Genomic DNA, 14,031 nt, shown 5'->3' on the forward strand with positions numbered 1-14,031 from the left:
GACGTGACATGTTCGTACGAACCCTTTGTACGAACAAAAGTAAGAGAAATTTAGGATAAGAATACGAACATGTTCTTGCATGAGGCCCATTGTGATGATACTGTATTAGTAGCATGGTTTCCAATGACACAGTGAATGAAGAAAAAAATATCCAGCTCAATTCTGAAATGTCTAAAGAGCTCAAAAAAAAAATAAAAATAAACAGTGGAGGGTGTCGATGGTGAAAAACATCATAAAGTCATCTTACAGTTTGATTTTGGTATTTACCCTAAATAATGATAATTTGTATTTAAAAAAGAAAACCTGCATAAGGTTTTAAACATTTCCAGTCCTGATCTACATGCATGCAGTGTGTCCTCCTATCTCTTTTTCCATTCCTGACATCTGCAACTCAAGTGCACATTTTTACCAGATAAAACACACACCTTATCTAACAACACCCTCACTCAGCATACATATATGACAGTTTGGGTCAAAATACAGTCATGTTAAAGGGACAGTAAAACAGTTTTTGTCCCATCCGACAACCCTGCCTAGCACATTACTACATTAGACAGTTACTGTACATATAAACAGGTGATATGTTTTTGTTTATTCTCCTCAATAAACATAAAACCCCCACCAGCATTCACAGAGACTGGTCTTGTGTAAAYGGTGTCATTTGATTTTGGGGGACACCCCTGGGGGACCCGGGACCCCCACCACCACCACAGAGGTGTGAAATACCCCGCTGGTGTTAAACCACATATGCACATGTGCACAGATAGGTGACTACAGACAAACAACAGTTACAATAAACTGYAAACAGCAGTGGTTTTTTTTTTGTGCTACTCAAACTTTGCGGCCTTGGGAGCAAAATAAACAACATTCTAGATCCAAAGAAATGGATGGGATTGTGCCGACACTGCATGATTGATGCATGCCGCTTAGCCTGGCTCAGGGTTGCCAGATAAACATAAAACACACTTTTTTGCTTCTTCTTTGCTGTGCACATTTTCACCAAACACAACACTCAACTCATCTTGCAACACCGTCAATCAGCACAAATGACAGTTTGGGTCAAAATACAATAATTTTAAAGCAAGACTCGTCTGACAACTCCAAATTGCACACTGTTACAGCAGAGCCATGTAAACTTGTTTTTTTTTTTTGTGTATTGTTTTGTTTAGTCGCCCCAATAAGCAATAAAAAACAGTAACATTTCTACAGTCTGTTCTTGTGAAAACAGGGCCTAAATAAGTAAAAATTAAAAAAAAAATAATACACTGTAACCCAGTTAGAGCGCAATTAACAGCCCTTTGACAGAGGTCATTTTCATTTGTATAGACTAGTGTGGGAGTAGTTCTCCTGTTCCCTGCTGGGTCTGCATTGGATTAAAAGTGGGACCCAGCCCAAGGGTTCCAACTGACAAAAGACTCATCAAAAATTATCACTTTCCCTCTTTGTATGCKCCCTCCTCCTGTTCCCTCGACATGCTAAGCAGGCGTCAGTAGGTTGTTCAAACATAATTAGTGGAGGCCAACAAGGACTGCAAGACCTTTTATTCACTGTGATATTAATGGGTTGTACATGTGAAGGGTTATCTAAAGATTGTCCAGCTGTAGTTCATCAGGCCTGTTGTTTCTATATGAATGCTACATTTGATGACTTTGGAAAAATAGTTGTTTGAAGTCAAAAGGGGGAAACTCAGTGTCCTGCCTGCCATTGCTACTTAGCTCTTTTTGTGATCCAAGATCCAAAATTAACATGTCTTCTTTACCCAATTTTTACCTCATTTTTAAAGACACATAACTGACATAAGTAAACTGTAATTACTCGGAGTATGACTACATTGAGTATGTTAGAAGTCTGAAGGGCCTCCTTTGCTTCTGTATGATTTCTTCCTCCTTCACCACACATGTGGTCTCTGCTGAGCTGGAGTGCAGATGTGCTTTAGAGCTTGGTAATCACCAGCTTGGGGCTTCTCACTGTTCGGCCCTAGTCTTTAACAGCATGTAAGCACTTACTCATTTGCCTCGTAATATTATGGTAGGAAACCTTAAAAGAGATGAACTTATACAGAGGCAAAGTAAAGCTGCCATCTCCCCTCACACAAACAGTCCCTTTGCCAAGTGAACGCTTAAGCAGCTTGTATTGACTTTACTAGAAGATGCAGGAGAGTCTTGGCATTTTTTTTTTCAATGTTTTTCTCATGCACAGCCGTTGCTGATAGATTTCCTGGTTCAACCTGACTGTAAAATTATGAGTGTGTGAGAGTCAAAGAAATATTTGAGCTGGTATGAAAATGTGGGAGGAAGTAAAGTGGTGTTTAGCAAAAAAGTGTTCATCCCTTTAATCTTTCCAAGCCTTACAAGTGTTAGTGTTTGGAGATAACTAAAGGTCTTTTTATTGACATTTGAGCCTGGCTTTCCCAGGTCTTTACAGGGGCGTCTATGAGACTCTCTATACTACTCATATTTCTTGTAATTATCAAATGTGTAACACATGCATATAAGTAAGAATGTTTGTAGTAGTCTGTCTGTATTTTTTAAATACAGAGAGAATTAATGGTTAAGATTGATGGCAGTTCTACACAGAACAATGTATTTTAGAACATCTCATTGTAGATTTTTTTAAAAAGCCTTTTTGCTTTATTGAGTATTTTATTGTCCTTCCTTCCCAACACAATTAAAATAGGTGGTTTTAGACAGTAGCATCAGGTCACAGTCTTTCTAACAGTTTGAGCTATTTTCTGTCAGTTGTTGCAGTTGTTGTTTTCTTACTGCTATTGCAACMCATTCTCACTCCCGAGTCGTCACATATTGACGTTTTTCAAAGGTCCCTTTGCGTCCAATTTTGACGCATCAGGTACCCCCCTTGCGTCATATTTTGACGGGATGGGGCGGAATCTGTTGTCGTAATTTTTCTAAGTGTAGAAAATGCACAAATACTACCGTCCCAAAGYGTGAAATTACGTTTATTCACTTTAGACATCCTGTCCCAGACCCTAGTACCTAAAATTAACCATTAACCCTGATACGTAAAATTAACCATTTTTAGAAAATGTAGGAAATTCATGGCAACTACGTGTTGCAAAGCCTAAAATTACCTAATGTTCACTGTAGACATCCTATCCCTGACCCCAGTCCCTAAACTTAACCATTTATCCTGATCCCTAATGTTAACCTCAGACCCCCGACCCAAAGACCCCTGGTGGCGCAACCCGGAAAAGCCGCGGGCGGCAAGGACTGACGCGAGGGGGGTACCTGATGCGTCAAAATTGGACGCAAAGGGACCTTTGAAAAACGTCAATATGTGACGACTCGGGAGTGAGAATGTGTTGGCTATTGTGGCCATTCACAAATCTCACAAATATTTTAAATTTTTTATATTTTTGCCTCTGCTTCACAGTACATTCTTAACCCAACAAGGATGTTTGGGTTGGTGTTTGGAGATGCATTTGCCTTCTATACGAATGCATGTTGATTCAAACTGAATGCTTTTCTAGCACCCATCAAAAACTGCACATCTCGGCATCTAAAATGCTTCCTTTTTAATGTTTGTAGCACTCTTTCAAACCCCACTTTAAAAATCATACAAAGGATAWACAACACACATCTCTAATAGTCTTTGACCAAGGGCTTGACTCATTTCTACCACTCATGTTGACTCTGTGCATCTTCACAGTTTTTTCATTGGGTGATGCCATCCACTTCCAATTCAGCTCTTAGGACCTATGCAGCCACTGTTCTAAGCAAGCAAAATCAAGCTGAGAGTTTGATGTTAGCAGACTGCAGCATGAACATTAAGGAGTCACACAAATGATATCAAGTAGCCATTATAGGTTGAACTAGTTTAAATAGTAACATTTCATGCACAAATACACCTTAAACAGTGCACTTGATAGAATTCTTGAGAAAGGAAAGAAGGAAAAAAACTGTTCTGTAAAACAAATCTGTTTAAAGTTTTTGTATTTTCATTTTAATCAGTACAGTCAGTTTTTTGTTGCAATGAACCCCGTGGAAATGTCGGAAAGGAACATCTCAATGTTTAGTGCAGCTGTTATCAAGTCTTAGAATATTTTGCTGAGGTCCAAACAAAGCGGAATCAAAAAAATGCAGGATGGAAATGCATCAGGAAACAACGGGTAACAAACATTGCAAAAACAAGGATACGGCAAAGGATAATGAGACTTGTCATTTGCAGGTGATGACTAACTGAGCCATCTAACAAACCAGTCACAGGTGTGGAACTAAGCAGGAAGGGAAAACAAAAACAACAGCTGAAATACAGAAAAGAAAAACCTTTTCATAATAAAACAGAAAGTAACGTTAACAGTTGAGTATTGTGCAAAAATCAAGAGACTGAATCTAAACTAGAGGAAATGTCAAAGAAAACTGTTGCAACAACTTTAACTAAATGCTGTTGTTTGTAGTTTCTAAAATCACACTTTTATAGTTTTATGTGTAAATCTTGTACTAATCTTGCACATCCAGTGTTCTCCTCACTAAGCTTGTCTCTAAGTTTGGGTTTAGTCTATAATCTTTATAGACAGCTTGTGCATTAGACATGCTTGTTAATGGCTGCAACATCTGTGCTCGTGCCTTTCAACACACTCATGCAAACAAACAGCGTAATATGATGCTATGCGTTGGCATCCACTTAAACATATAGCACATGCTGACAAAAGGAGTTTAACCCCAAACACACAAACACTCATACACACACACACAAAGCACCATTAATTCATTGCTGCAGATGGAATTAATTTCCCGTCATTATCATCACAGACACTTCCATCTGCTTATTGCTGGGAAAGAAAGTGTTGAGCTGGCAGATGTGSTGATGCCAGAGAGGAGGCAGAGAAATACATTGAGGGTGTTAAAGAACCTCAGAAACTTGTAGCTTTTTTTTTAGGATTTTAATGCCACATTCTTGCGGTGTCTAGATGAGTTGTTAATTACATATTTTTGAAATGAGAAAGTAGATGCCTTGCTGAAAGATCGCCTTATTATGTTCTACTCCCCCACTAAGTTTTAAAAAAATATCATTCATGTTAATCTCTTGATAAAGGGGTATTTGGGGATGGGAATTATTGCTCATTCTTGTGGGTTGAATAAGTGGATTTTRTTTGACTGAAAAATGACAGTTCCTTCTGAATGGAGGGATATCTGTGGAAATGTGTTTTCCTGGACGTGCYTGCAGAAAATGCCAGACGGATGAAAAGACGAGAAAACAAGGAGGGACAGCAAAGAAAGCTGATRGGAAACATCTCCTTTGACCTTGGTTTGATTGCTACCTATTGGAGAAAGCTTTGGTTACTTTCTGCGAAAGAAAAGTTTCTTTCTTCCAATTCAGATCTTCATGTTGGGATTTTTTTTAACATGCTGCTTTTCAAGCCATTGACAGAAAAGATCTGCCAACCTATGGCCCTACTGGTTGACCTGAGACTTTCTGTGAAACACCGCACTGAATCGTTAAGAAATAATGAAAGGAGCAGTGAATAGATACTCAAAAGATGTGCTGGCAGCTGGATGGATGGATGAATGGATGGATGAGATGGTGGCAGTCTGCCATATCTCCAGGCACTGTTTTGACAACAAGAGCCTCACCATGGCTTCCCTTTTGTCCTGCTTCTGTTTATTTTGTCACCTGCTAGTCTGAGGGGATTGGGGTCAGTTCAGCCAGAGCAGGGTGCTCTCTCGAATACACACTCCCATACACACTTAATACACTGCCAATGAAGGCGATGACACATGCACACACACAAACGGGTCACAGGTCACTGGGTCAGTGGGTACATGGGCATGACTGTGTTTTGATTCAATTCAGTGAATGTGGGTCTTTTGATTGCACAGCTATTTTGTGTGCATTTGATGAGCTGCAGAGTAAATTAGGCAAAACTCCATGGTCAGGAGGAATGCTTAAGATTTGGTAGCTGTGTCTTTCAGTTCACAGCACTGATCAGAGCTCTTGAATAAAGAGTCAAAACAGTCTGACATGTTCACTTGATCGCAGCAGGCCAGAAAAAGTTAATTAATCTTACTTGGATTAAAACAATTCTGAAGGAAAACTTTTCATCTCCCCACATATTAGCATTGAAGCTAATGAAATGCTGATGTTTCTTCTAAAATTTTGCTTTATCCTACCATTTGTGCAGTTTACAGACAAAATTGTTGGTATCATTTATCTGGAAGAATCTCTGTGTGACTTTAATCATTGTTTGTTGTGTGTATGTGTTGTTTTTTTTTTTAGTCAGGATTGATCCGTGTCCTTAATGAAGAGTATTTAATAGCTCCACTACCTCAACATCTGGCCGAGCAGCACAACTACAGCGCTCCTGATGGTCATCACCCGCATGTAGTCTACAAGCGCTCAGCAGAGCACATTGTTCACAATAGACCCCGCAGCTCCAGGAGCACTGGTTCCTTCAGACCTGACCATCCTTATCTTCACTATCAGCAGCAGGAAAAGCAACATGACTACCAGCATGGAAAGCTGCAGAGGCAACACTTCTGCGGGCGCCGCAAGCAATGTATGTAAGGGAACCTTATATTTTTTATATCACATACCTTTGGTTAGCTACTTGTTGATGCTGATGCATTATTGATGTCTAGCCATGATAAGTATCCTTTTTGTGCCGACTTTCCATTCATCAATGTAAAAAAAAAATTATGCAAAAGCAAATGTAAACTCACGCATTGGCTTTTATAAGTACAACATCCCACAGTAATGTTTGCTTATGGCTTTTGTAGCCCTTAAAGTGTCAGATGAAAACACAACATTGAAATTAATTGTCAGAGTTTATTTTTGCAGACTTGTTATAGGGCAGTTTCTAGTATTAAATATGTTCATTTTAACATTTTGTTGTGATGTGTTCTGACCCCCCCCAGTTTTTATGTCCTTCACTCCCTGGTTTGTATATTTATAAAGTAAAATTCACATTACAGTAACCTAACACATCATTAACTTTAACAACAACTAAACCACTGACAAAGACCAAAGAAGACTACACTGTTATGGAGCCATTTGTTTAATTTCACCAATCATTTATGGATCCAGTTAGGAAAGTGATACAGCTTTTAAAAGTTTGTCAAATCTGTTTGAAATAGGGTGAAATTACAATTAAAAAAGCAAAAAAAAAAAACTTTTGCAACACTGCTGTTCAGACCTCATGCCAGAGTATTCTGATGTCCTTTTCATATACCTTTTTACCATTTTTGTTTACTTTACATCACCTATGTCTTGTACAAATAGACTCCAATCCATATATTCATGTAAGTTAACTGCTGAAATACAACAAATTAGAGGAAAAATGCCAAATGGGTAAATTCATCACCCTGTACAGGGAAATTTTGATTAAAAATGACAACTGAATCTATTCATGTATTCAAATATGCAATATATAAGAAGGCATTTTGGCAACACTAAACTGATGTTAAATGCTCTGTTGGGTCGTGGTGGTAAGCGAAGATGGAGAGAATGCTGCCTCTTCTGATCACCAGCCATGGTCAGAAAAATAGAAATATGCTCTCCTTCATAATCTCTTATATTCTCCATCTCTCACATATTTTGTTGTTCTTTTCTTTTTGTTTTCCTAGATGCTCCTAAACCACCAGCAGAGGATCGGTTCATCATGCCTGATGAGTTTGCGATGCCTGAAGTGGAAGAACCAGGGCGGACAAAAAGATCCCCCATCAACTCTAACAGCGTGGGAGGTCTGAATGTGGAGACCTTGGTGGTGGCAGACAAGAAGATGCTGGAGAAACACGGCAGGGAGAATGTCACCACCTACATCCTCACTGTCATGAATATGGTGAGGATGGAAAAAACAAGGAAAGGGAAATGAAAGAGCGAGATAGTGATGAGCAAAWACAACAGTTTGTTGAAGTTCTCTTTTTCTCTAAACCTTTGATTCAATGCACTACTTTAATCTCCAAGGGAAGAGACATATTGTCAAGGTGTTAGCTCAGGGGTGCCCAATCACTAGCCTGTATATCTTGTAAGCCAAAGCTTTTAACCTAAGATCTGGTGTTATATGTTAGTATATGCTGGGGAATACTCCTCTCTACTCCCACATCAAATTTTAGCCCAATAGCTGTAAAACTGACTGACTTAAGCTGGGTTCACACCAAACGCATTTTGAGCAGCAAAAATGCGCCCAACGCCTCAAGTTGTTCGCACTACATTCAGACTGGAACAGAGACTAGACACACATCTGAATGGGAAGAGTGTCTTGGTTTTTCTCCAGTCTGTCTTAATGGCGGATGAAATAAAAATATGAAATAAAGAAAATGGCTTTGCTTTATTTACTGAGAGCAAGCGAACGTTGCACACACTAGATAATTAATCCACCAGATAATTTAGAGGCAGTATGTTCGGTGAGTTTCACCACAGGTGCTGCGAGCTGGCAAACAAATTTTTTTGTCCGGATCCCAGTTTAACACTGCGGTCAGTTTAGAGCTGCTGACCCACATTGGTGTTCATATCTCTTGCCAGAACACTAATTACAGATGGTCGATTTCAGCTAAAGAGCTCCTGTCCGTCTGTTTGAGGTTAGTGGGCAACATACAGGAAATCGTCACGTGGAAAAATGAGTCTCTCTGATTGGTTGACGCGGTGCCTCAAGCAGCAAAAGTTCAATTTTGTTAACTCGAGCAGCGGCTGCTTTGGACGCGCCGCATGCATGGAAAACGCTCTACCGCTTCCTTGCGTGCCGTGCTAAACGAGCTGAACATGCCACGCTGCTCCTAGATGCACATCCACCATAGACCTTGCATGTAAACTGGCTGCTTTAGCTGCTCAAAACGCGTCCGGTGTGTACCCGGCTTTATATATACAGTATATATATGCAAAATCTTGCAGAAGGGGTTAATGTTCAGAGTGTGTCATTGGGATGTCAGCTACTATATGCAATTTAGCNATATATAACTTTTGTGTTTGTTGAGCTTGATTAGCTGTTGCAGTTTGAATCTGATTGACTTCAGAAGTTAATTAGTTGTAGACAGTGCATCCAGCCATCACATTTCTGACCAGTTTATCCAGTGATTCAGGATATATTTTGCTAACAGACAGACAAACACAGATGCACACACAGACATATGGAATAACACAATCATTCGCCATTACGACAGATACAAAATGGAAAATTTAAGTAACATAATTGGTTTGAGTAGGAAAAAGCTTTATCTAAGAATGATTTTTAATAATCTAATAAATTGGACAAATAAGAGCAAACACTTTATAGCTGTGAATGTCACACAGTTGAATAATTTTGTATAGAACCAAATGCAAGTTAGAATAATTTTGTGACAGTAGTGTTATCAGAGTCAAACATTTTAAAAATAAAAGACATTTAGTGCTACCAAATGACACATTTTACTCTCTTTGCAGGTTTCCAGTCTTTTTAAAGATGGTACCATTGGCACGGACATCAACATTGTGGTTGTTAGCTTGTTGCTGCTGGAGCAGGACCCTGTGAGTGGACTCAGACTACCAATTTTTTACTTATCCACATTTCTCCATGTTTAATTTCACACTGATCTGTCTGATATTTTCTTCTCCCAATTTTTTTTACCAGCTTGGCTTGAATATAAACCACCATGCTGACTTGTCACTGAACAGTTTCTGCCAGTGGCAATCAGGTTTGGTGGGGAAAGGAGGCAAACGACACGACCATGCTGTTCTTCTCACCGGACTTGACATTTGCTCCTGGAAGAACGAGCCCTGTGATACACTGGGTAGGACTTTACTCAGCGTATCAAGTTAAAATCATAAAGTTTAATGATGATGAAGACTCTGGAACTTTAACATGTTCTTATATTGTATATTGCTGAAAAGATGATTCTGTGGACAACGGGGGATTCTGAGTGATAGATAATTCTTTTTGGAAGAAACAGACATTAAACAAACAAAAAAAAAAGGAATGTGGACTACTACTGAATGTTCCTACTTTCTTTTCAGTGACAGGCAATCCCAAATCCAGGTTTAGTTATCTTTTTCCTGAATCTGTCGGGCCCACACCTGTGCAGGATGTTCTCCGCCTCTCATCCAGTGGCAGCTTGGATAAACTCCAGCATACCTGTGACCCTGAACAGGATGCAATGATTATAGAACTGGGTGGATGTCAGGACCACAATGAGCTGCTTTTGTTACAAATTTAGCTATAGAGCTCTGAAAACAACTGTACAAAACCTGCTTTGGGACTTGTGACAGACCTTTTCAGCCCGCCACTTATTTCATAAAAGAATGTGCTGAGAACAACACAGAAACAAAAGAGAGAAGATATTCTCATGATTCACAGTGGAGTTTTTTATGTAGGTACCTGATACCACACCTCTCATCATTCTTTCTTTCTCCCTGCAGGTTTTGCTCCAATCAGTGGAATGTGCAGTAAATACAGGAGCTGTACCATCAACGAAGACACAGGACTTGGCTTAGCTTTCACCATTGCTCACGAGTCTGGACACAAGTGTGTTACTGTTTATTTTTTTTTAATTTTTATTACAAAGGTTAAACTAAACTAGCTGCCATAACCAATTAGAATTCAGAAACTTTGTCAACCTTCTGTTTTAACTATCAGCTTCTAAATACAAATGAATAAAAACGATATTAATTAAACAAACCACATCAATTAGTTAACAATTACATTTTACGTATTATTTCTCACTGTCCTAACACTTTCAATCACATCAGATTGACATGAAAAAGCTTTTATTCATTAAAGAAAGACAAATTTAGTTTTTWAAAATAATTTGCATCAGTTTTCCTCCTGACCTTTTTTAAGGAATAACTTAAAAAGAAATTGGTGTCTTCTAGTGAAAACCTAATTTCATGTTATCTGCATTTTTTTTCCAGCTTTGGGATGATCCACGATGGAGAAGGGAATCCCTGTCGAAAGACAGAGGGCAACATCATGTCTCCCACTTTGGCTGGTAACAATGGGGTCTTCTCGTGGTCRATGTGCAGTCGACAGTACCTCAGCCGCTTCCTTGGGTAGGCCCTACAAACACGGATGCTACACTAATCTCACCGGGGTTGTTGCATGCTGGTGTTGATGCTGACCCTGTTGGTGTGCTGTATTCACCAGAACAGCCCAGGCATCCTGTCTCGGGGACGAGCCCAAGCAGATCGGTCAGTACAAGTATCCTGAGCAGCTTCCCGGGCAGCTGTATGATGCTGACACACAGTGCAAGTGGCAGTTTGGGTCAAAGGTCAAACTGTGCAGTCTGGATTTTGTCAAGGTTGTTTATTCATCAAATGCATTTTTTTACTTCAGTTTTTATTTTKATGCATTTTCTTTTGACCATTAATTATGGCTACCTATGACTCATAGTGTAGGTTATATTATGCAAATTTGAGCATCATATAATCTTATAGTCTCTAGATATTTTACCCAGCAATTTCAGATCCTTAAATTACCAAATGATCGCCATGCACTAAAACTCATGACAGACCCCAGTAATAAGACACACCTAATAATAGAGAAGCTGGGATTACCTGCTTAAGAGCCATAATCATTCAGTACTAATCTGGCACTTTAATAATTAACAAGATCTTAGCACAGCAGCCTGAAAAACCTCATATTTGATCCTTGAATAAAATGCATTCCATCCTTGTAATGGTWACCCCTACACACCCCTTCTCAGAATCATTGTAGTCATAATACACATTTTTGYGCATTGATGCATTCAGAGATGTTAATTCACATGTAAATGCTGTTTAAAATACAACAAACCTTCGTTATGCAGGGTTGCTGGGAAGCTTGCCAAATTAATTATAAATTGCTAGATTAGCTCACATGACAGCACCTTGGCTATTCACATCTTCCCCAAAATTCTCTCCAGTGTTTSTCTACATCTGCATGTCTTGGACCTGTGCAGAAGGTGGCGGGTGGTAAATCACCCTTCATCCTTATTAACAGTGGATGTCAGGCAGCTGTTCACACATTGTCACCATTTATTTTTGTGTCCCTTAGGGCTCATGCGCCGTGTTTTTTTAAGCATGCTTGGTTTGCTTCCTCCCACCTGCTTGACGCCAGTGAAGTTGACCTGCCTTGAGAACAAGGCATCAAACAAGCACAGTAGTCTGGTACTTATACCTCCTGCCCTCCGTGGCTCCTCTCGCTCCCTGCTTGTTGCAGTCAGGCAGGCTGCCAGCTTATACAGCCTGTCTTTCGACCCCCAATTCTTTTTTTCTGGGCTCACTTGCTTGCTCTGGCCATGTTTTGTTGGGTCAGATGACAAATACAATCAAAGCTCATTTCATTAAAGAACTACCCTGATTAGGTTTGACAGAGAGGCTTTGAAGAGAGGCCGGTTGGAGGTGGTGGAGGCTTAAGGACCAGCTTGACTGTGGTGCACTTTGGTGTGGGAAGAGGAAAGGTTGATGGGATCAACCATGCTTACGTTTTGACAAATGCCTTGTGTTTGTGTGTTTCTTGTTTGACAGGACATCTGTAAGTCCCTGTGGTGTCACCGCACAGGGCATCGGTGTGAGACCAAGTTCATGCCTGCTGCAGAAGGAACCACCTGTGGTCCAGACATGGTAAGCAAAGAATCTCATATTTCTCTGGTGGAACAAAACATTCAAGATCTCCACACACTCAGTCCAAAGCTGAACAGTCGACACGCATTCACGTGATTGTTCAACATTCATTTTTGCACATACCTTCCATTGCCCCTGAGACACGCCAAGCTCCTGGGAAACTCCTCCTGCTGCGGTATACGTCACTGCCACTGCACGGAGGTTCCACAGTGTGTGTGTCTGGACAGACACACACACATGACAGTTCAATATCCACCGTTATTTGTCTACAAATATGTTCGCCACAGTTTTTGTCAGACAAATTTCTCCATGCCCAATGTCTGTGTTAACTCCAACCATGAGTTTTTGACTATTTGACTATCTTTATAAATGTCTGCTTCTGGGTACAACAGTCTGATAGCAGATGTGAGCAGTTGGAGCAAAATGCATCATCCAAGCACTTTCGGCATAAACAAACACGCCCACAAACTTCTGACCATTCCAACAGTAAGTTCTCATATGGACAAAAGTTAAAAAGTTCTCCTGGTGGGTTSTGACAAGAAGGGGTAGAAGAYTTGAAGCCGCAAACAAACTGACACTTTTTAYGACAATGAGAGCTGATTTCGGCAGTACAAATGGAGTATGTGGAGGCCTTCAGTCCTGCCTTTCACTCACTAATGAGACAAATTGTGTATGTTATGKAGTGATAAGTTGATAAATATTTGTTCATAACTATGTAGAGATTAAACTATACCATCTATGCATGCAAAAGTAGACCTGCGAAAGTGTTGTGGACATTGTAAAATCACTAAACAAGGTTGCACATACTTTTGCATGAAGAAAAATGATATTTTGACAAAGAGAAAGGTGGTGATGTGTGAAAACAGGTTTTGGCTTGAATCAGCTGGGATGTAATGAACAATAGATGTGTGCGTGTTTTGGCTGCAGCTAAAGTGCCTGAGAGTCCAGGTGTGGTGCTGGGCATTTTTCCAAAGCATAAAACTCCGACAAGACACCCGAGCATCGATAAGAAAACTATTTCTTTCCACTTCTCCTCTTTCATTCCCACCTCCTTTCCCCTTCAGTGGTGTCGGAAAGGACAGTGTGTTAAATTCGGAGAGCATGGTCCCAGGGCCATCCACGGCCAGTGGTCATCCTGGTCCCAGTGGTCCGCCTGCTCCCGAACCTGTGGAGGAGGGGTCATGCATAGGGAGCGTTCCTGCAGCAGCCCGAGGTACACACACACACTCAGAGAGACAGAATCTTAATCTAATTCATCATATCCATTTTAATACTTTGAATCAGTTTAACTTGCCAGATAGTTGACAAAATGATTCATGCTGTCGTGCAGCTGACAGTAAAAAAAGGCACTTGGTCCAGAAAGTAGTTCTTGAAAGACTCGTAGCAAAAATATCTTCCTTTCTGAACACCTGAAAGAGCTTTTTGCCAGGTAACTGTCAGCATGGATATCTGCATAGATTCTGTCCACACACACACACACACACACACACACACACACACACACAC

General features: G+C 40.1%; 1 protein-coding gene across 1 annotated transcript in view; it reads left to right on the top strand.

Annotated features, from left to right (window-relative positions):
* Positions 1-14,031, top strand: part of adamts18 (ADAM metallopeptidase with thrombospondin type 1 motif, 18) — a 63,189-nt gene that overhangs the window by 12,006 nt on the left and 37,152 nt on the right. Inside the window, exons 4-12 of the mRNA XM_014022377.1 lie at positions 6,235-6,514; positions 7,581-7,795; positions 9,373-9,456; positions 9,560-9,719; positions 10,345-10,450; positions 10,837-10,974; positions 11,069-11,222; positions 12,430-12,525; positions 13,590-13,738. Coding sequence (XP_013877831.1) covers positions 6,235-6,514; positions 7,581-7,795; positions 9,373-9,456; positions 9,560-9,719; positions 10,345-10,450; positions 10,837-10,974; positions 11,069-11,222; positions 12,430-12,525; positions 13,590-13,738 — 1,382 coding nt within the window. The remainder of the gene's footprint in view (positions 1-6,234; positions 6,515-7,580; positions 7,796-9,372; positions 9,457-9,559; positions 9,720-10,344; positions 10,451-10,836; positions 10,975-11,068; positions 11,223-12,429; positions 12,526-13,589; positions 13,739-14,031) is intronic.

Source organism: Austrofundulus limnaeus, unplaced genomic scaffold (assembly GCF_001266775.1).
Source record: "Austrofundulus limnaeus strain Quisiro unplaced genomic scaffold, Austrofundulus_limnaeus-1.0 Scaffold327, whole genome shotgun sequence".
NCBI lineage: Eukaryota > Metazoa > Chordata > Actinopteri > Cyprinodontiformes > Rivulidae > Austrofundulus > Austrofundulus limnaeus.